The sequence below is a fragment of the Channa argus genome, chromosome 2 (genome assembly GCF_033026475.1).
Source record: "Channa argus isolate prfri chromosome 2, Channa argus male v1.0, whole genome shotgun sequence".
NCBI classification, from domain to species: domain Eukaryota; kingdom Metazoa; phylum Chordata; class Actinopteri; order Anabantiformes; family Channidae; genus Channa; species Channa argus.
Genome location: NC_090198.1, coordinates 22,812,585 through 22,834,893, shown reverse-complemented (window position 1 = coordinate 22,834,893; position 22,309 = coordinate 22,812,585). Strand labels below are relative to the sequence as shown.

At 38.5% G+C, this 22,309-nt stretch overlaps 1 protein-coding gene across 11 annotated transcripts in view; it reads left to right on the top strand.

Moving 5' to 3' along the window:
* The window catches only part of mical2a (microtubule associated monooxygenase, calponin and LIM domain containing 2a), a 35,182-nt gene extending 15,083 nt beyond the window's left edge, over nucleotides 1–20,099 (top strand). Inside the window, exons 5-25 of one of the 11 annotated variants that reach the window (XM_067496505.1) lie at nucleotides 557–658; nucleotides 2,415–2,570; nucleotides 2,662–2,762; nucleotides 3,017–3,274; nucleotides 3,820–3,935; nucleotides 4,471–4,597; nucleotides 4,725–4,815; nucleotides 5,625–5,772; nucleotides 7,072–7,271; nucleotides 8,387–8,490; nucleotides 8,714–8,782; nucleotides 8,870–9,004; nucleotides 9,251–9,415; nucleotides 9,850–10,101; nucleotides 11,903–12,010; nucleotides 14,045–14,225; nucleotides 14,324–14,400; nucleotides 14,486–14,582; nucleotides 16,266–16,326; nucleotides 18,363–18,481; nucleotides 19,778–20,099. In XM_067496505.1, the coding sequence (XP_067352606.1) occupies nucleotides 557–658; nucleotides 2,415–2,570; nucleotides 2,662–2,762; nucleotides 3,017–3,274; nucleotides 3,820–3,935; nucleotides 4,471–4,597; nucleotides 4,725–4,815; nucleotides 5,625–5,772; nucleotides 7,072–7,271; nucleotides 8,387–8,490; nucleotides 8,714–8,782; nucleotides 8,870–9,004; nucleotides 9,251–9,415; nucleotides 9,850–10,101; nucleotides 11,903–12,010; nucleotides 14,045–14,225; nucleotides 14,324–14,400; nucleotides 14,486–14,582; nucleotides 16,266–16,324 (2,546 nt within the window). In that variant the 3' untranslated portion in view covers nucleotides 16,325–16,326; nucleotides 18,363–18,481; nucleotides 19,778–20,099. Of the gene's footprint in view, nucleotides 1–556; nucleotides 659–2,414; nucleotides 2,571–2,661; nucleotides 2,763–3,016; nucleotides 3,275–3,819; nucleotides 3,936–4,470; nucleotides 4,598–4,724; nucleotides 4,816–5,624; nucleotides 5,773–7,071; nucleotides 7,272–8,386; nucleotides 8,491–8,713; nucleotides 8,783–8,869; nucleotides 9,005–9,250; nucleotides 9,416–9,849; nucleotides 10,102–11,902; nucleotides 12,011–14,044; nucleotides 14,226–14,323; nucleotides 14,401–14,485; nucleotides 16,207–16,265; nucleotides 16,327–17,460; nucleotides 17,480–18,362; nucleotides 18,482–19,777 lie in introns of those variants that run through there. The other 10 variants (XM_067496500.1, XM_067496506.1, XM_067496499.1 and 7 more) reach the window with 10 other exon arrangements.
* The last annotated feature ends 2,210 nt before the right edge of the window (nucleotides 20,100–22,309 follow it).

The following is a 22,309-nucleotide window of genomic DNA, read 5'->3' as shown; positions in this document are numbered from 1 at the left end:
TAAGCAGTTATTTATTGTTATTTGCAGAACAATCTTTTTATTCTTTTAATAAAGATTTACTATGTTGAAACCATTTATATGTGTCAATATTGCCAGGACAGTGAGATCCATCATTAGTGTAAGTAAAGTGTCAGTGCTAGTGGGCTTCACAATGTGAAGCATCAAGATAGTGCATACATATACTTACAACTATCATGGTTTCATTTTCCTGCATCGCACTATATTGCAAGTTGCAATCCTATTGTTAAAAAGCAAGATGAAGTTAGCAACCCTTACACCAACAGTGCTAAAGTCTGCTTACAGATTCATCGCCGCTGTGCTGACAAATTGAGAATTGTTACAAAAATGGTTCAGAAAGGAGATGTTTTGTTTGCAGCTGTTGAATTGACCTTCAGCAAAACATCTAAACTATCAGTTGACATTCCGCAAGCTATGGGTGGATTGTTCTGTGGAAGGGTACAGCACAGTGGGAATATTCCCTGGATATTTAATATGACAGTCACAGTGACAGTTTCAGTCCTTTACTTCTTTCTTTGTCTTTGTTTCCGTCTCTCAGGGCTTGGGTGGAGGGCTGCAGTCCATCCTGTCGATCACCCCGTGGCTAACTTTGAGTTTGACGTCGTGGTGGGGGCTGACGGGCGTAGAAATACTCTGGAAGGTAAGAAGACAGCAAACAAAGGTCAAGCACGAAATAGATATCTCAAGTATGTGCTGTTGCTGATGACAAAGTATGACCTACATGAACAAGTTGGGACCCAAATGTTACTTTCCTATTCTACAGGGTGTGAGACTGTCGGCTGTGAGACTGGTAGCAATGAAAACATTAACATTTTTTGGTTTTAAGTAAAACTGACAATCAGTAACAAAGTTCTAAAAAAATCTGTGTAATTATGCATTACTCAATGTATCTGTAACTGAAACCATTGCCACTTCTTGTTTTTGATATCTATCTCAATATCAATAGAAAATGCATGTGGATATTACTTCAATACAGAAGAGCAGCATGTTTACCAGACAATTTCTCCCTGTGTTCATCTGCTGCGTTATGAAAATGTACAAGGCATCAAAGAGTTAAATCCAATAAAAGCCCAGCACCAAAAAGAGGTAAATCAAATTAAAAGCCAGCGCTAAAAAGAGTTAATCAAATCTACACCCATCACACCTTCTGTTTACTGAGCAGCTCATGAGCCAGGACGTCCCATGGGACTGTCTCTGGACTCTCACTTTGAATTACTTGTACTGGATTATCTGTTGTGAAGCTATAAATGAAACTCACCTTCTGTAAACTTATACTTGTACGAGGCCACTGATCTCTCCCAGTGGGAGCAGTAACACGGGAAACAACATATAAATAGAGCAGAGCCGGCTCCGTGCAGCAGATGATGCATGCTCTCCATCTCTCGGTCTCACAGTTTTCAGCGTCTCTACCAAAAATGCTGTCATCTAGCAACCAATTCACATCAGATGCTTATTCCTTAAAAGGGCATTTTTGGGCCGGACAAGACGTCTAGCTCATTCTCCAATTATGAAGAAGCCTGCGGGAAATTATTTTCCCCTGCAGTCAGCCTGCCTTCGTGGCCTAGCTACAGCAACACAACTTAAATACAATGAGATCTGTACTGCGTTGATTGTTGATGTGACAAAGAGTGGAAAAGGCCCTCCATGATTTTTGAACAGTGACAATATGCATAAGCTGTGGCACAGGTTCAAACTCTTATTAACTATCACTGTCTTATACAGTACATCATTTTTATTTTCATTATTGCAACCACTTTAGAATTTGTTACATTGTAGTGAGTGTTTTATTTACTGGTTTGAAAAGGTAATTCTCAAGCCAGTGAAATCTTCCTTTCACTATTACTTTTTATTCAAATAGATTTGAACCATCAGTCTAAAAAGGTTTATTTTAAGATTGAATGCGGTTTTTAGTTTTATTTGAAACATAGAAATATAAGATTGAGTTAAACCTTGAATTTTGTTTCACATGTTCCCGTTTTTGGTTCCAAAGAATACTTAACTACTGTAGATGGGTGCCGTACGAGCCTCTCTGCTATTTCACTGCTTTATCTGATTCTTGGAACATATGAAAAAGCATTTAGGTTTAAAATTTTTTTCATTCTTACACAGTGAATAAATTCTTAATTTAAAAAAAGGCATAACAGCTACAATTACATTTCTAAAAGTTAATTACTCAAAAAAATACTTAACGTTAATGACAGAATTTTAATTTGGATGTTTCTTACAACCCATGCATTTTAGCTGTAGAAAGGCTCACCTTGGGAAACTTCCTTTTATCCTCTTATCCTCGTGATTATAGTTAAAAGTAGGTTTCTTTAAACAAACAAGCCAATAAGACTGACTTGTTTAGCAAGATTAACATCTATTCTTTTTTCGATTTCCTCTATATCAAATAGGTTTCAAAAGGAAGGAGTTCAGGGGTAAACTGGCGATTGCCATCACAGCCAACTTCATAAACAGGAACACCACCGCCGAGGCCAAAGTGGAAGAGATCAGCGGAGTAGCCTTCATCTTCAACCAGAAGTTCTTTCTTGACCTCAAAGAAGAGACAGGTGTGAAGGAAACACTGACACTAACACTGGGATGTTATGCTGATGGCATTTAAAACCTGTAGCCATGTTAAAACTATATTATTTCTTGCAGGTATTGATCTGGAGAACATTGTGTACTACAAGGACAACACACATTACTTTGTCATGACTGCCAAGAAACAGAGCCTGCTGGACAAGAGAGTTGTCATTAATGTAAGCGCAACATATATACCCATATTTAAATGTTAAAATAGCCCAATATATGGCAATTTTTTACAAGGTTTAGACCGAGACTACTTGTGTACATTTCAGTTAATTGTTACCTCAATATGTAGTCTTTTTTTTAATTTAGCAATTTAGTTACATTCTCTGTGCAGCATAACCAAAAAAAAAAAAACTGATAAAAAAAACATGTAATGGTGTTTTGAAATTCTAAAATCAGATGCAAACTGTGAACTGTTAAACAGGACTACATAGACACCCAGATGCTGCTGAGCGGCGAAAATGTCAACCAGGAAGCTCTTCTGTGCTACGCCCGAGAAGCTGCTGACTTTGGCACCAACTACCAACTTCCCACGCTGGATTTTGCCATGAACCATTGCGGGCAGCCAGATGTAGCAATGTTTGACTTCACAAGCATGCATGCCTCTGAGAACGCTGCTCTAGTCAGGGAGAGATTTGGACACCAGCTCCTGGTAGCACTAGTTGGCGACAGTCTGCTAGAGGTAAGAAGAAGCAAGCTGTGTCATGTTAAGTTAATTCACTTCAAGTGAGTAGAAGAAGGTTGCATGCTGTCAAAGCTGTGATGCACAGGGGAGAGTGCATCAGAGGGACGAACGGATCTGTTTTAGAGCTGGTAATTGATTTTTTTCCTGTTCCAGTAGATTATGTGAGCTACTTCACACCCATACATGTCAGCGAGACAGTTTAATTTTTATGCCCTGACCTTGGTGGATCTCTGACACGCTACACCCAAACATTAATTTTTTGACTAAATCAGGCCCCTCTTGCACATACAGTATGTATGGCCTTTGCTGTCAGTCTGGGGTGTAAAGCTTGTAACACACCTTACATATAATGCGTTCTGTGTTAGCTTAGTAAAAAAAAGTCGAAATCATGACACTTGCTGCTAATTGATGTTGGAAGTAGTCACAACATTTCTTCTGTTGATTTAAACACTTTAATATAATAAATAATACGGTGTTGATGTGTTGTATGCTCCTGAACACACACAAACACAGAAAATTCATATATTTGCGTTCCTGTGTAGCCTTTCTGGCCAATGGGGACGGGTTGCGCCAGGGGCTTCCTTGCAGCCTTTGACACAGCCTGGATGGTAAAAAGCTGGTCTCAGGGTCGACCAGTTCTGGAGGTGCTGGCAGAGAGGTACGCACATAAATACACACATACATACACATGTGCACACTATATTTGAGAAATAGACACTACTCACAAAAAGTTAGGGATAATTGACTTTAGGGTGAAATTTTAGAATCCACCTAAAATGCACTATAACTTTTAAAGGTAAACTTAATTTGACCTTTTCTAAACTTTTGAATGCACATGTCCAACTCTTCAGTACTATTTGGATAACATGCTGTTCACTAACAGGGTGATTGTATTCAACTAACTGTTTGAGATGAAGAAGTTACCATTGCATGTTTCTACTTTTGCCCTGGTTTCATGATATAATATCACTGTAGTATTAACTTTTTACATTTCCCATAAATTTCCCCTGAAAGAAAAATATCCCAACATTTTGTGAGCAGTGTATTTGTGTTTGCATCATATTTCATTCAGAGCATTTAGCATACTCACTGTCTGAATGTTCAATATTTGTAAAAACTAACCACTGCCACGTTAAGGTCATATAAATAAATGACACCATGTATCTAACACAGTGTTGTTTTTGTTTCCACAGGGAAAGTATTTACAGGCTACTTCCTCAGACAACACCGGAAAACATTGCCAAAAATTTTGAGCAGTACACAATAGATCCTGGCACTCGATACCCTAATCTCATCTCCTCCTGCGTCAAGCCGCACCAGGTGAGAAATAATACCCACTTTATCAATATCGCCATAAAGTCTGACATTAGCTACTGGAACAATTCTAAACAAATCCACAAGAATTTTTAAACATCTAGGTACTGAAACCTTTTCCTTCGTGTTGTAGGTGCGTCACTTGTACATCAGCAGAGAGCTAAATTCATGCTCTCTGGAGCGTGCTGCTACCATACGACGGCCTGTCAATCTCTGCAGACGAGGTAAGTTTTAGAGGGATTGGCAGGTTTTTGTATCTCAAATTCAAAGCATGACTGCTGCTGACTCATCTCCATTATTCTGATCTGAGTGATTAATTGGGTTTCCTTCCTTTGTTACATTGAAAGAATCCTCAAATAAACTTTGCAGCATGCCTTTCTCCTTTCTTTCCTTATTTATCTAACAGAAGTAGAACAAAAACATAGTTAACCTCCGTTTTGGGAATAACTCTTGATTTGAGGTTTATTTTTACTTGTGGGTTTATTGCCAGGAAGAAGCTTTGAAAGAATAGCTGACTGGTTGTGGCAAGAACAGTGACACTCACATACCTTGGTCTCTAAGTCGCCAACAATTACTTTTGTTGCAGTCTTTAAACTAAGCCTGCATTCGGAAAACAATCCTATTATTTGGAAATGTTCATGTATCTGTTGTGATGACATTTCTGAGTGGAAAAATAAACACTAGTTCATATTTGAAATCAAAGTCTGATTATATCTGTAGTTGGAACTAACAGTGAAGATAGATCTCTGAATGACGAGCAGAGTTGTACTGAAACAACTTGAGTCATTCACCAAAGGCAGAGACAGAGATATCTACATACCTCCATAACTGCCCCTGTCATATCGGTATTTCAGTACTTTATTATCTTGCACACCATGTATCAGTCCATTATATCTCCTTCATTCTAAACTTCCTTAGGGTTTAATTTTCTATAACAGCCTGGATTTCTTTTGATAAGTTATGGTATATAGAGAACAGAAGTTATATATGATAGAAGCTGGATTGTTTTGTTGACTTCATTTTATTTTTTCAGAGACAGAGATCAGACCGGCAAGGCTTCTCACCTGGTGCCAAAAACAGACCGAAGGCTACAAGAATGTGACAATCACAGACCTGACATCTTCTTGGCAAAGTGGCATCGCCCTCTGTGCCCTCATCCACAAGTTCAAACCTCAGCTGATGTACGTTAACACACATCAGATAATATCAGTACCAGTATCCAGCTCTGCATCTTTCCATCTGAAACCAGCATCTCCTCACGGTTACATCATTAAGTTTCTTAATTCATGAACAAACTTGCTTTTTGTAAAATGAACTCTGCACCATCTACGGGTATGTTAAATATGCTTGGCATTAGAGCAGCTGTTTGTTCTGTGTGTGATTTCGGCCTCTGATTTCTTTCTTTACCTCCTACTCACAACTCATGAAACACTTTTTAGAGCGCTGATGGATATGATAAAGACTTCCTACATAGCTATCCTATACGTAATGCTTGGGTGGAAGCACAGACCAGATTTGAGCATTTCACAAATTTTATCAAGGACATTTTGCCAGTGAGTTTATCAACTAGCTGAAAGAACTGGTTGTTCCAGTACCTGTGTTGATCTGGACCTTCCAGAAATTACTTTGCTTGGTACTTTTCCACTTTTAGAGTTGCACAGTTCGGAATTAGTGCAACTGTCGATTAGTACATTTACAAACCTAATTATATCCTCTAGCTCTTTAATTATCTCCTTTATACCTTGCCACAATTGTCACATGACAATTTCATATGATCCTGTAAATTTTCAGGAACCACTGGCATTTTTCTCCCCTTCCCTCCTCCATATGTATGTCTGTCAGCAGAGCAGGTGGCAGAGAAGGGGGGCTGGTGTGTAGATAGGAAAGAAAAAGAAGAAAGACTGAGTCTGTGTACTCCCCTAATGTTTGTGTGTGCTGCTGCTAGGTTACTCTCTCCCCTTTACATTATGTCTGACACTGTCTGCACACTGTTAGTGTTGGTAGAGACGTCAAAGCTTGTTTTTCTCATCAAAGTAATTAGTTCCTATTTTCTCCTGCAATATGAAAAAAATGGTTCTCCTGCTGGGTTAAGCATGATTGATTGAGTTTCTGTCCTTCTATTGTGCTGATGTTAACTGTTTCCATATCAGTGTACATTTTACCTTCCAGTGCTCACATGAAATGAAAACGTCTGTTAGGAAACGGTTTTACAAACTTCACATTATGTTACTCTCATGTTTGAGCATGCCATTATTCAGGGCGTCTTTAAAAGGTACAAAAGTGTGTATCTTGGAAGAGAATTTGAATTGAAAATATTTTAAAAGAAAATCTAACTCTAACAAGTTTTAAGTATTAATATATCTGCATTGCAGAGTAATCAGATGTAATGTAAACCAGATGGAGACAAAAGTAAATGGTTTTAAACTGTAAGAACTCCGTACAAATTGCTATAAAAACTCGTCATACCCTGGCTCCAACAGAGACTTCGACTCATTAAATGACGAAGACCATGCTGCAAACCTGCAACTGGCTTTTGATGTCAGTGAGCGGGAATTAGGGATTCGATCATTCATGTCTGTGAAGGAGCTTAGTGCTGGTGAGGAGCTGGATAAGACCGGGATGATCACCTACCTATCCAAGTTATATGAGCTCTTCCGAGGAACACCTCTACCTACATCAGGTACGCACTGTACTCAGTACTCTGCTCTACCGTGCTCGACCCAATTCTGCTCTGCTCGACTCTTTTTTTTCTCTACATTTAAGTAATTTTAACTTCTCTGCTTAGCCCTACTTGACTCAGTTCTGTTCACCTCTACTTATCTCCACAGAGTCTTCAACTCTTATCTACTTAAGCCTAACTCTACTTTTAATGGCTTAATTTGTACTCGACTACTGTTTTTCTCTGCTCGACTTGATTCCATTTTTATAATTCTCAATAAGGCTAATTATTTGTCTAGTAAAGTATTTTTAGCAAAAACATGCCTTCACATACTTCTGCTGCCTGAATGATATACACATTCACTCAGCCCTCATCCTTGGCTCCTCTAGATTTGCTGCATTTTTTTGTATTAAAATTGATTAAAATTGTTACTATATTTTTAATATTATTCTTATTATTACCTTTCTTTTAATCAACTCTCTTTAACTGGATTTGAGTCGAATCTTCTCTACTACGACTTGATTCTCCGGACCTTTGTACTGTTCTGTTTTTGTTAGGTCAGCTTTGCAGAAATTTAGTCTGCAGTAGTCTATTCTGCTCTACCAACTCAACTCTCCTCTGTTTCATTAGTTATAGACATTTAAACTGTTGTTGATGACTTCCTTTCCTCATGTTTATTTCTGGATGTATTCTATGACTTATGTATGTACAAACAAGAAAACTAAATCTAAAGTTCTAGTCATAAAGATTTTTCTTCTTTAAAAAATTGTGTTGTTCGGTCCTATTAGTCAAGTACTTTAGCGGGAATGGAATGTGTATTTGTTCCAGGGCAATTGACTTCATTCTTGCAAACATGAAAACAGCTGCCTGTCTCAACAGATGGGCATTTTCATGTTAAGCTTCATCATATTTAACCTCAGCCAATCACTTTTACTCTGACGGGCAGCTGGTAATACATCGAGACTTTTTTTGTGGAACCTTCCTTTACACAAAGACAGCAACTCTCTTTTTTTCAGGTCACTTGTAGAAATTTGCTAATCTATAGGGGAATAAACCAGTGCTATTGTCTGACATATGGGGCTGTGCACAATGGTAAACGTGGAAACTAACAATGTTACATGTATGCTGTGCTGCAGGTTCCAGTGGAATGGATGAAAACAACAAAGATTATTCAGCTAAGGAAGTCCGAAGTAATAATAATGTGCTCAATCTTCCAGTGCCCAGGAAACGGGTACCAAAGGTAACTCTGTGCTGAAATATTTAAATCTGATGTATTATGGCAAATGGACTCAGTCTGCCTGCCACTATTTTTATTTCCAGTTTAAGCTGGATTTATTTAACGTGCGTACAGCATTAAACTGTCAAAAGAGTTTTAGTAAAGTTGTTTATTTCTGGTTGGAAACTCTTTATCTTGGAACCACTGGATATTTAGTCTTATTTGTTTGCTTTCCTTTTACTTTTAGGATGAAAAGAAGTCAGACGGTACAGACCCCATTTACAAAAGGAGACGGAAGTTCTGCTTTTTGGAGGAAGTATGTACATTCTTTAAATTAAACACTATTTATGATGTATTATACCTATATTACTAAAATCTTGTATGCTTTTTTGGCTCTCATTAGCCCACTAATCTCTCCAGTAACGGATCCTCAGTACGAGAGGGGCAGGACCCCAAGGAAAATAAAGTGCGGTCAATGGCTACTCAGTTGCTTGCCAAATTTGAAAGCACACCCAACTACACCATCCGCAAACCACAGGTAAAACCACACAACAATGTGTCTGTAGATTCTATTATATTTAGTCCTGAAGGTGCTGTATGTAGACTTCATAGGTATGTTTATCCTTTATTTACTATCCCTCTTCTCATAATAGTAATGTTCATATTTCTCTAATTGTGAGCTGGAGATCTGTCAGCAGTCTGTGGTTTAATCTGACAAAACATTCTTTTTGCTTATGCTACAAAGTCTTCTGTTGTCTTTTTTCCCACCCTTTAATCTTTTCAGCCTCTTCTATTTCTGTGCCTTTTTAATAATGGCTTTCCTTACCTTTCTGAAAAATCTCAGTCAGACTGTGAGAAGTCCTCCCCGGTGCAAATTCTTGACCTGACTGAGAGTCTGCACATTAAACTCAGGCCTCCGGTCCCACCTAAACCCCCTCCTGAGATACAGGTAGTCTGGAGCAGCCAGACTTTATTTAAGACACAGACAGTGTAAACAGTAGCCAACCATGATTTACTAGTCTGTAAAGTTACATATAAAATAAAGTAAAAGAATATAAGTATGCTAATTATGTCCTGTACTCATACTTGTTTTTTTTTATTAACTGCCATACTCACATTAAAAATCATACAGCTTAATTTAAATGTAACTGTTAGCTGTTGATTCACAAGTCTCAAATACCATATTGGGCTAAGACCTTGAACGATGCTGTGAAAATGTCGTGCCCACTGTAAAGTATTTGTGATAAATATTTATTGGACTGAAACATGCACGGTAAAACACAGGAAAGTGTAAACATTAAGCCAAGCTTCACTGTTTGGTTTTTTGATGAGGAATCATATACCTCACCTCACATGTGCACACCTGTATATCGTCCCTTTCAGTTTGAATTCAGCATCAGAAAAGCAGCAGAGCAGTTAGTTCATCTACCACCAAAGGCTCTGCTCAAACCCCAGCTTCACTCACAGTCCCAGCATCCATTTTCTGTAGTGAAGCTAAGACATGTTGATCAAACACAGCCTCGGCCTAAGACGTCAGACCCCCCAGATTCTTCTCCCCCCTCCTGCCACTCAGCAATCCTGTTCATGTCAAGAATTCTCCAGCGCCTCAGGGAGGTGGATGAACATGTCTCTGAGGTGAACACTGTCTCTTCCTTCATATCTTTAACTTCTTTCTCCTGTTTTCTTGCTTTTCTTCTTTTAAAAGCAATAGTGATTGATTCAAGGTCTGATCACCAAAAAGGCCCCAGAATGAATGTTGATTATAGTGTGTATTATGCCCTGATTATACAGTTAGCCTTGTGTAATAGTTTAGACAGAGATGAAGTCAGCCCCTAATTATCCTGCCTGACGAAAATGGTAAGAGCAGACCTACAGACCTGGCACAAGCTGAGACAGACACACAGACTGATCATTGGCCAGTCTGAGGCCGTGTGGAACAGGTCAGCCAAGGCCAAGCTCCCGCACAGAATCACGTCTCAAATTAGCTATTTTGAATATTCAGTTTGCCAAAAGCTTGCCTGTGTTGGCTCTGACCAGTAGGGCAAAATTGGTTTTTACCTTTTCAAGTCATTTAGAATAGAACTGAGGTTTGCTGTTGAGGGAAATGTTGATTTTTGTGTATTGTACAGTACATAGTTTAATAAATTTATTTTTACTAGTAAACCTCTGTGGTGTGCTTTACATATTTGTATTTGGCATCAAATATTATTTTAGTGAAAATTTGTTTGGAATATTTTTGGAATCTGACTCAAAGTTTTTGTTGCTGAGTCTTAAATAAGAAGATATCAGAGTCAGGAGGTTAGTACTTTACCTTTGTAAAAAGACTGAAGTCAAGAAGACTTTCTATTAAGTTCAAATATACACCAAACAAAATAAAATTAACACTGTCCCACATCTGTCTCATTTTTATTGTTTTGTATAGCAATTTGTGACCTGCTATGTTTTAGCTAAGAACGGTAGCAGCAACTTGTTAGTGTCTTTTTACTCTGGGGCTGTTGAAATCCTGCAAAGTGGTGTTTATAGACTGTTGAATTTAGAGGTGCTGATAGGTTGATTAGATGTTTCCACCGGCTTCCAGTCTTTTTGCTTAGCTAGGCTAAGCTCATTGTGGCTCTATTCATTGTTAACATAGAGGCGTGAGAATAGTATTGATCCTTTAACACAGGGTGATGAACTCTGGGCCTCAAGAGCTGTAGCCCTGCTTGTTTTCCAAGTATCCCAGCATAACCCTTGTCTCCAGCTTCTGATGGATCAAACAAACCTGATCCAGGTAATCAGCAGTAAGTAGTGCAGAGATAGTTGGAAAACAAACAGAGCTGTGGCCCTTGCTCACGACCCCGGCTTTAACATGTCTAAATATTCACAACACCAACATCAATCCCTTGATTTGCTGTCTAAATATTGTTTTCTAGCCCTTATATTATCAATGTAATGATTTTCACATAGCGTTTTTTTGAAAAAAAATTTAATTTCATAATTTTCCTTTTAATCGATGCCCTTTGACATTTGACTCTTCAGCTTTAAAGATTCTAGACTTTACTATGTCTTTTTCCATATTGGTTATTTTGGCTAAACCCCTGCATTTGCCTCTGATTTCTCCACCAAAATTGTGTCTGTCCCAGTTTTCTGTTCTAGTGCAGTATGAATAACCACATCAAGTGGTGTGTGAAATTAATATAATAAGGCAGCTTTGGTTCTCTGCACAGCAGCAGTATTGTTCTCCTCCTAACGACACACACTTACCTGTAAAATCATGCTTCTTATTGGAAAAGTAGAACAGAAATGCCTTTCATCATTTTACTGTGCAGGGCTTATTAAGAGGATATCAGTCCACGTAATTATGTCTACTCAATATCTTTGTTGTTAGGAGAATGTGTCTCACTGTACTGAAGACTCAAGACTGATGGCTTTTATTTTGGTCTGTATCATTCTGCAGAAAAAAGCTCAGGTACAACAGACTAGAGAGTTTCACACAAAAAGTATAAAGGAAAAGGCTGTTCACCTTAGTGGATTGTTTTCTGGAGACAGCTCTGCTGTAGTCAAGGTGACTATATCCCGCTTGATGTGTGACCCAACCCCGGTGTATTGTGTTGCACTCCCTGCCCCTTATGGTGTGTATGTTTGCATGTTTGGGATAACAACTGTTGCATGCAGCCAGTGCCTAGATGCAGGAAATGTATAATGTTATTTGCACAACCAGTCATTCACTAACTGTACCAAGAATTAAAAAAACTATGGCACCAGATATCAAAAACCTGAGAATAATCCACAGGTTTGCAGAAGTGCCCAATAATTAAAGTCTGGTCTGATGATGCCATTGTTTACACTATCTACGTGTTTTTCTAAAGGCTTTTCTGTGTGGAGTTTGCACGTTCTTCCCGTGCTTGCATTGGATTCTTCCCACAGTCTAAAGACGTGCATATTAGGTTAATTGGTGACTCTAAATTGCCCATGAGTGCGAGTTGTTGTCTGTCTGTGTGTGTGTCTCTCTGTGTTGGCCCTGAGATGGACTGGATACCTGTCCAGGGTGTACCCTGCCTCTTGTACAGTGACAGCTGGACAGCAGGCTCCAACCCCCCCTGCAACCCCAGTGGTTACAGTGGACGGATGGATGGAAGTTTGTTTTAGTGTGAATTTAGGAAAGACTCACATATGAAAAAGTAAAAACATCTGCATCATTTTTAATTAGTGTTGTGGTTTCAGGCCTTTGCCCTATTTGCACCAGCAGTTTCCTGCAGAGACAATTCTAAAAATATATTTAAAAGTAAAACATAAAATATCTCCAGATTTTCCAGTAGTTGTATTAATCATATGCAGTTGGCAGTTTTTTAGGTACATTAGCCAATACTCTCCCTGTGTCATTTAAAATGAATTCAGGTTGAATTACAATACCAGTATAACAAGACAGAACAGCTCCTAAAATGACCATAAACACCATCTAAAATAAGAATTTATGTTTAAGATTAGTTTTAGTTGTATTTATGTGTATCTAATAGTCTGGCAAGTGGATGTTCACCATGTTCTGTTTGTTCCAGTGGTGAACCTGTGGGAAGACTTAAGACCTTAAGGCTGAACACAAGATTCCCTCAGATAGAAAACAAGAATCTTAACTTGACTGTTGTCACACAGTGTTGCATGAGGACTTTGCTTTGAACGGCTGTTTCTGCCCCTTGTGTTTTTAATTAGCCAACAGTCCTCACAGATGAGAAGTCAGTGCTCTTGCGGTGGCACTTTGTGGGTTTCTCTGCTCCACCCAGCAGCCCAAACAGCATGAGCAGCAAGCTCCAACTCAGCAGCCAGATGTTAAAGTTGGTCACACTAGTTTAGTACACACCTATACTAGTTTAATTTAAAATAACAAAATCTGAACATGATTCTGCTCCATTTGTTTATGTTTAGATCAACTTTGATTCCTAAAGAGCAACTGGGAATCTAGGAGATAAATGTTCCCATTGAAACATATGTATTTATCCATATAACCCCGTGATTATGCCTCTATAATTTTCTTTCTTAGCTTTCCTAAACTATGTTTTCCTTCTTGGCAGATGTTTGGAAGCAGAGTGTGAGTGAGTGGGAAAGAGTCTTTTGGCTTCAAAATAAAGACTCGTCTTAAAAAGCCTGTAAAAAATATATATAAAACGCATTCAGGAAGTTACATTAATGTACGTAGAAAACAGTCATAACAATTGCTATGTATGCTCCCTATATTAAAGTGCCTCACACTATCACTTCTCCTGCATGTATTACCCAATACCTGTCCAGGGTCTCACACAGAGCGACATACACAGACAAACAACCAGTCACACTCTCATTCACACCTTCAGGCAATTTAGAGTCACCAGTTAACCTAACATGCATGTCTTGGACTGTGGAAGGAAACCAAAGTATCTGGGGAAAACCCACGCGAGCACAGGGAGAACATGCAAACTCCACAGAGAAAGGCCGCAGCCGGCCAGCGATGTGAACCCACGACCTCCTAGCTGTGAAGGGGCATTTTGCTCCACAATAGTGGGAAATGAAAATAATCCTTCTTCAGTATGTCATCCTTAGTTTCATCATTATATTTGCTATTTCCAAGGTCCCTTCAGTACGACGAGCATTCCCATCATCAGCTGACAAGTGCCACTCATGTGAGAGGCGTGTTTATATGGTGGAGAGGATCTGCGCCGAGGGCCTGTACTTCCACAGAGAGTGTTTTCGCTGCTCAACTTGCAGATCCGCTCTGCAACAGGGAGCACATGCCTTCGACTCTGAACGTGGTTCGTAGCCTCAAATGGTCAAGTTGCATGTCACTTCAGAAGAGCAGATATAAGGTTGTTTTGGTGTCTCTGTCATCAAGTGTGTTGTAACCTTACAGGGAAATTGTACTGCAAACTTCATTTTGAGCAACGTAACAATACGACAAACCTACGGAGGAACTTCTCTCTTCGCTCAGTGAGTACCTTGACCTAATATCCACCCCACTCAGAAATGATTTACTCTACAGTGTCTAACTTCTCGGTCGCATCCTTTGTTTTAGAATCACTGTGGAGTTGAGGTTCATAAGCGACAGGTTGATGATGACGAAAGCTCCCAGTCTATCAGTAAAGCCGACCAGCAGAGTAAACCTGCAGCAGGTAGATTGCTCTCATTCATAAGGACAAAGCTGAGCTGGCCCCTGCGTGTGACTCGTGCTGTGTGTAATGCTCCCTGGTACCTGTCTCATCACGCTTGTAGTACAGCGCAGGCCCTCACTGGCCACCTGAGGGACAACGCCCAGGACTATACATTCCTGTATGAGCTACTGGGCACAAGCTTGCCCCTGCTGTTTGTTTTACAAGAGGTACTGCTGCAGATGTACTTAGAGGCTGTGCCTGATGGGCAGAGCTCTTTACAGCTTCTACTGCTGTGGCTGCAGGAGCACATTGGGCACAGGCTCATCTAGACACTCAGCAGAGCCCAGCTGTTAATGTTTAACACTGAACATTACTCTATATGCCATTAAATCAGTGGCTAAGGTGCACATTAGCTGGAATGTTCCTGTCATTATATCATTTGTAGCTATGCATAAGCACCTTTGCGTTTTGAATGTTTACTTTTATTTTTGAAGATGCTGTAGTTAGATTTGGTCCCAGTGTGTTGAGTGTATCAGCCAAAGAAAAGTCGCTGTAGGTTGGTCTTTGTACAATTTGTTACAGGGAGTTAAAACAGTTTGTCAAATAATGAAAGCTGCACAAATTAATTCTGCAATATGATTTTTTTGTAAACTGTACAGTATAGGGTTAAAATAAATTAAACAAGGAGGCTAAAAATGGTTAAAATGCTAATAACACAGAACAGTCTCCAGCCAGCCGGAGACTTGAGACTGCTATAAGGTCCAATCATCATTGCTGTAGAATTTTACTATTTTACGAGCTGTCTTGAAAAACTTCTATGACTGACTAATATGATGCACTTTATCTTTGGGAACTGCCTTGTGAACAGAGCAGTAAACTGCCACATTAGACAAAAACCTGTTCTCAGGTTTTCATTTGACTATGCATAGGTTTTTGAATATATATGCTGTTTTTATAGATTTTTTTATAGTAGTAATAACACCAAAGAATGACAGAGATGTCTGAGATTGTTGGCAATTTGTTCTACTATGCTGCCACCTACTGTTGACTGAAAAAAGCAGATTGATTTTCCCCAGCAATGAGCTTCTGTAACCTCAGAAACTATAACGCACCAACTATTTGAAACAACTAATTTATGGAATATTTATTCTTGACAGTGGAAGCTGGTGAACATGCTGCACCAGTCTTGCCATAATTTTACATCATGTTGGAAGATCAACTGTAAACCTCTGTGAATGGAAGCTACACATTTTGCTTCCTGTTTCAATCTATTGTTCCTTATAAAGCACATTAGAGCTGCACAGTATCTTTATACGGACTTTATAAGGATTAGGCATTATCATTAAGTGTTTACAGCATGATGCTGTATGCTGTAAATGCAGTGTTTGTGTTTTGATTTCACCTACCTACAATTTCATGTTGACTTAATGAATTTGTTATTTGTTTACAGTGTAGTACAGGTGAAAAACTACAGTGTTTAAAATACCAAAGGACTGTTCTCATGTGCACTGACTGGATTTGTGTAACATAGTTGTATCTGTTTAACATGACAGCAGCTGTGCAGGCTGTAACATGTACAATGGTGCCAACACAAGTCTTCATTCTGAATGTCAGTATTTTGTTCTCATAAACACTTTGTACTTTGGGCATTCAGCAGTTTTTTTTGTGTGTGTCTGTGTCTCTTCTGTGTTTTCCTCCCACCAGCTGAAGCCTTTTATGAAGTGTGTGACACAACTGGATGGTTAGGAGAAATGACATTTTGAAGGTGATCACCTGCATGGTTACATGGTTGTGTGTCAGAATTCTTATGTGGCTGCATATACCAATGATAAATAACTGAACTAAACTAATTGAACGGCTTTGATGTTTGTAATTGATCCTCAAGCTGATTGGAGTATGAATCAACACTAATTTAGCTTGGTGTGAGACCTTTTAGCTGCTGCCCATATCTCAGAGTTTAAATAATGAATCCATTAGCACACTAGCACAAACTGGTGAACAGACATACATAAACAGTATTCTTGTTTTAACGTGTCTTTAAAAGTCTTTAAGATGATAGATCCTGCAGAAGGTTCGGAAAACTGCAAACTGGTAATTGTGGGGTAAAATTGATAAATCTCTGTTTAGAAACTCTGTTTATGCACAGCATTCTCTAGTGGAACTAATAATGTTATAATAGAGCTATTGTAGAGCTTGGTAGTTGCTTGTTACTAGGAATGTGTCTTTTTCAGGTTTTAATGGTAAGGTTGCATGTCCACGATGAGCTGACCACTTGAATACTCAGAGAGACCTGGACTTTATATGTGCCACAGTGACTACATGTTTTTTTTTACAGAACAGAATTAATGCCTGAGTAATAAAACAGCTTCTTTGCTGTCTTATAAACTGTTGAGAAATGAACTCAGCACAGATGAATGTACCTGTAGAAACATCCAGCACCAGTCAATATTGCACTTACCATCTACACCATCATTTACTACTTATACTACTAAGGCTACTGTTAAAATAATAATGATAAATCTTACTGTTATTTTCATATATGTTGAGATATCAACAACACTTCATTTACAAATTAGTGTTTACTAATGTCTTGGCACAAAGTGCAGGACTATAATTTGTTTGATAACATGAGTTATGGTTTACGAGAAAATGGACCCCTGGGGCCCAGACAGGGGAAGGGCCCACGCACACACATTGTTGCTTATCACTTTCAATTTCTTTGCTGTTTTTCCTTTTTTTTCAATTTTTCCCATTTTTATATCTGTTTTTAGACATTTTTTTAAGTGTCTTTTCGGTTATTTTGTGTCTTTTCTTATATTTTTGTCTGTCACTAATGTTTTTTTCATCATTTTAATTTTACAGCTTTTTGTTGTTGCTGTCATCTTGTGGTCTTTTTCAGGCCCTCTGAACTCTCAGGCCCTGAGCATTTGCCCAATAGGCCTCTTCAGGATTCTTCTATCATTGTAAAATAAAATATTTCATTTATATCATTTATTTTAGCTTCAAATTTACTAAACTTTAGCTTCAAATTTACTCAACAAAACTACTACATTATAATATTTCAGAGTAAAATTGTAAATATCTTATAGTTCATTTTTATTATGAAATATTCTTTACCACAACTCTAACTAATAGTTTTGTACATTTGCATAATCAAATTAATATTTAAGTTGTCAGTTGTATTTCTCCTTAAATTTCTCCCAAGAAAATCTAACGCAGACATTGTTGATTCATGCTCTACAACTAAAACATACTCATTGATGCATCATAACAACGTGTGTTTCATGTCTCCGTTATCCTTTAATGCACCTTCTCTCCCATTTCCCTCAAGTAAGTATCATAAAATTGAATGTAGCTCTTTAAATCAAGCTTACATTAAGTTTTTTAGCCTTTTTTATTTGGAAAAATTTGAGAGTGGCTCATTTGCTTGTTATTTAAAATCTATCTTGTTACAGTAACATTGAGCTACAGATTTTTTTTTTTCAGTTAAATCTGAAAACAGGTTATTAAGGAAACACTATTCGATATAAAGGGATGTAGGCTTAAATCTGCAGCATTAAACTACAAACCATTCATTGTCCTGTGTACAAAAAATAAATTTGTGTTTTTTTCTTTAATTTATGAATTAACAATACTCTTTAGCAAAAAGGTTATTGGCAATTTCCAGAATGAACTTTCTAAAAAAAACAACAACACCCTTTTGGTTACAGTTGTCAATCTAAATTTTTGGGAGCAGAGGAGGTTATGCAGAAAAATTCAGATTTCTTTTCCAATATCTGTGTCCTTTTGTTTCTCATTCAGAATCGGCCACACAAGAGAGGCATCACTTCATCCGCACACCACTAAGAATTTAAGCATAACTTTTGAATCTAAGCCTTAATAATAATGCGATGGTGGAAAAGTGTCGAAAAGACCTAATGGTGGGTTGTTTTTTTTTTAAGTGTTTTATTTCGTCCTACATTACTATTTGTGCTACTGTGTTGCTTTTATAAATAAACATGGATGATTGTAGAGGCTTTAGCTTTATTGCTTTTAATATACATGTCGGGAATAGGCCAGTTTTTCATTAAAGTTTGTCGGCAATATGTAGGTAAAGATTCTCGGTCATCCATGTTTGGTTAAGACTGAATCATGTCAGCAGCTTCTTCAGTCTGAATAAAGCTGCTAGGGAACCCAGTTATATCCTCCAAAGTAGGTCTTTGTTCCACCCTGGTCTAAATAGGTTTTTTAAGGTGGGAGGTGGGAACACGGAGGAGGCAGCAAGATGTAATGATTAGGACCCTACTCCCTAAACCCCTAAGATAAGGGTCGTTAGGTGTGGCCCTCTTAGGAGGACGTGTGAAGTGCTCTTAATCTTCCTGGGGACGGATTAAAAAAGGCAGCATGAAAAATGGGAGACAGGTTGGGCCTGAGGCCTCCTCCTCTGCTGAGAGAAGGATTCTCCATGTTAATGTAAATGGCTTCATGTACTCCTCTCTCATACCATCTGTCTTCTCTGTCCAAATGTGTACTTTGTCATCCTTAAACACGTGTCCTTTGTCCTTAAGATGTAGGTACACTGCTGATTCTGGTCCTGAGGTGTTGCTTCTCCTGTGCTGGGCCATTCTCTTATGTAGAGCCTGTTTGGTTTCTCCAAAGTAGAGCTCTGAGCACTCCTCACTGTACTGGACTGCATACACTACGTTGCTCTTCTTGTGTTTAGGTGTTTGGTCTTTATGGTGGACAAGGTTTTGCCTCAGTGTGTTGTTGGGTTTGAGGTGAACAGGTATGTGGTGTTTTTGGAAGATTCTTTCGAGCATCTCTGACACTCCAGCCATGTAAGGAATCACCAGGTTATTCCTTTGACTCTGAGTCTCTGCTCTGTCTGTCGTCCTTCTGTTGGATCTGGACGCCATCTTGGTTAAGGGGGCCACACCTAACAACCCCCATCTTAGGTGTTTAGGGTCATAAATGTTTCATCTTGATGACTCCACCTTGTTCCCACCTCCCACCATAAAGAGCCTCTTCAGGCAAGGGTGGAACAAAGGCCTACTATGGAGGCTTTAACTGGGTTCCCACTTTATTCAGACTGAAGAAGCTGCTTGGATAAGTAGCGAAATGCTTCTTACCAAGAAGCTGAAATGATTCAATCCTCATATATAAATATATATATTTTTTTGTCCCTTCCTGACGCAACCCTCCACAATTTCTGCTGGGCTTGGACTGGCACTGCACAGCTTTGGGAATGGGCTGGTAACGGTTCAGTGTCTTCGATACTTCGACATGTAGCCAGGACCCGGGATCAAACCACTGACCCTGTGGTCCGTGGACGACTGCCTTCACCTCCTGAGCTACAAATGCAATAGAAATATTAAGTCTTTGTGGTTGACTTATACTCTACTTCTCCACCCACACAAACAAACCCCAATAACCACCAACTTCAAATAAAACTTACTGTTATATTATATTTTCACAAAGATCTGAAAGTAACAGTGAAAAAAAAAACATGCTGTTCTACTTTTCCAAGCTGGAATAAAATGCTGTCAATAAGTTACACAATTCTGTGTCCTCTTAAAAGCAAAGTGCTCTCATGTTGTTTGAGAAAACTGTAGGATTGCACTCACTGTGGAGTTTGGAGACGCAAACCTCTGCTGTATATAAAAAAAAGAAAAATTCAATAAAACGATTACTTTTGGAATAACTGTTGGACAGCTGAACTAAAAAAAAGTCCTTGACTGTAAATAAGGTTGTTCATATCCTGAATAAAAGTGTTTTTTTCTTGACATTGATAATTTAGGATGAAAGAGTAGAAAGACAAACAAATTGGATTGGCTCTTATGCAGTCGTATTAAAAAGGGTAATTTAGTTGGTTGGGATGTGGATTATAATATAGTTATATTTTATTTCTTTACAGCGAAACAAATTCTGCAATTGTTTGAATCAGATATTAAAGTCGAGTTGTGATTTTAGTACAACAGGTACTTGAATGAATAAGTGTTTAGCTCTTCCAACTGCAAACACTGCTGTGGTTTACTCTCAGCGCTCCGTAACCTTATTTTCAGGCACCTTTACAGAAAAAAACCCTCTGGACACCTGTTCCGACGAGTGCAACGAGGAGACAGACACAGTTAGAAACTGTTGAGCATTAACCAGCTAAAGAGAACAGATATTCCCCTCGGGAGTTGCCAGAATCAAAAACAGAGTAAACATTGTCCATCAAGTGTCCACAAATATGATTCTATATGATAATGTTGCCCTGAAACCACTGGTACAGACTCAGGATATTTCTAAAAGGTTTCTATTAACCTCAACTGTGTACGAAAACCAGTCACTTCATGAAAACGGGGATTTGTGGCATTTACCATACAGACATTAAACAGCTTTAATAATAAAGTTACAGTCAAAATGACAGCAGAATTACACAAGTGCTACTATGTCAGCTCAAATAATAAACCTCACTACAGAAATACAGAAGTAACTCAGCTTACTCATCGAATTATATAACCTTCAAAACAGCTCTATACAAAGTGTCACATGATGGCTAGACTTTACTAAATATTTTGAAATATTAAATATTTTTGAAAGAGAATATCAAAATAAAATAAAGTTGTCATAACATTTGACCCTATGGATGGCACAGAATATTAAAAAAACATACTGTACAACACGGGATAAGCCGAAAGGAGAGTAGTAGAGATACTGTACAACAGTGCAGTAGTGTTGTGTGTGTAATCTGTTTACTGACCACTTGTTACTTTTTCATTTCTCATTTTAATTAAATGACCTTTCCCTGAATGCGAAAGCAAATAAATAAATAAATAAATAAAAGCGCAGGATAGGAAACAAGTTGTACAGTAACAATGATTAGCATTCAAACAACAGAGCAATCAGATCCTGAAATTGCATGGAAATTATAGAAGCTGTGAACGGTGATGAAAACACAGAAAAGCTGGGACGAGATGAATCTAAAAATATGATGTGATTATTTCAGCACTTTCACGCAAATCACCCTTTTAAACGCAAGTCTCCAAAAAGGCACAGACACTCGCATGCAGTGCTGCCAGAGTCAATAATGTATAAACCAGCTGAACAATTACATTTCCTCTAAAGAGAAAAATCATCTTTGTACAGCACAAAATCCATTTTAAAAGTTGTCCCCCATATTTACGATATTCGACAACATGATTACAAAGAAGACTTGAGTTAATTGAGAACAAACAAAAAATGGAAGCAGACACATGGCGAAGCATCACAGAAGACCTGATGCTGAGAAAGGAATAACCGCTGCTGATGTCTTTTTTATAACTTATACCCCTCAGATAACAAGCCACTTAAATCATATCTGACTATCTCATACAAACTAACAGAGCACAGAGAAATATGTTTAAGTCCCTGCTAAGCAGACAGGACTGAAGCACTGCTCGTTGGCTCCTCTCTGTCTGTTTGACCAGACAGCAACAGCCGAGGAAATGTCTTCAATCCATGTCACATGGCAGGAAAAGCCCTGTATTGTTGTTCAGTGTGGATGCTGATGTGCACAAACGGGAAAAAGATGCTTCTCATACTGTATGACCTCAAAACCTGAAGACATGTGACAGATGTCATGATGCTCCTGGAGACTCATGAATATTCTTCAAAGCAACAGGCAGCTGCTTTTGGACCAGCATTTGGACATTTGTCTTCGGGTTTCCAGTCAGTGACAACCCCTGAATGTTAAATGAAAGCATATTTTGTGTGTGTGTGTGTGTGTGTGTGTGTGTGTGTGTGTG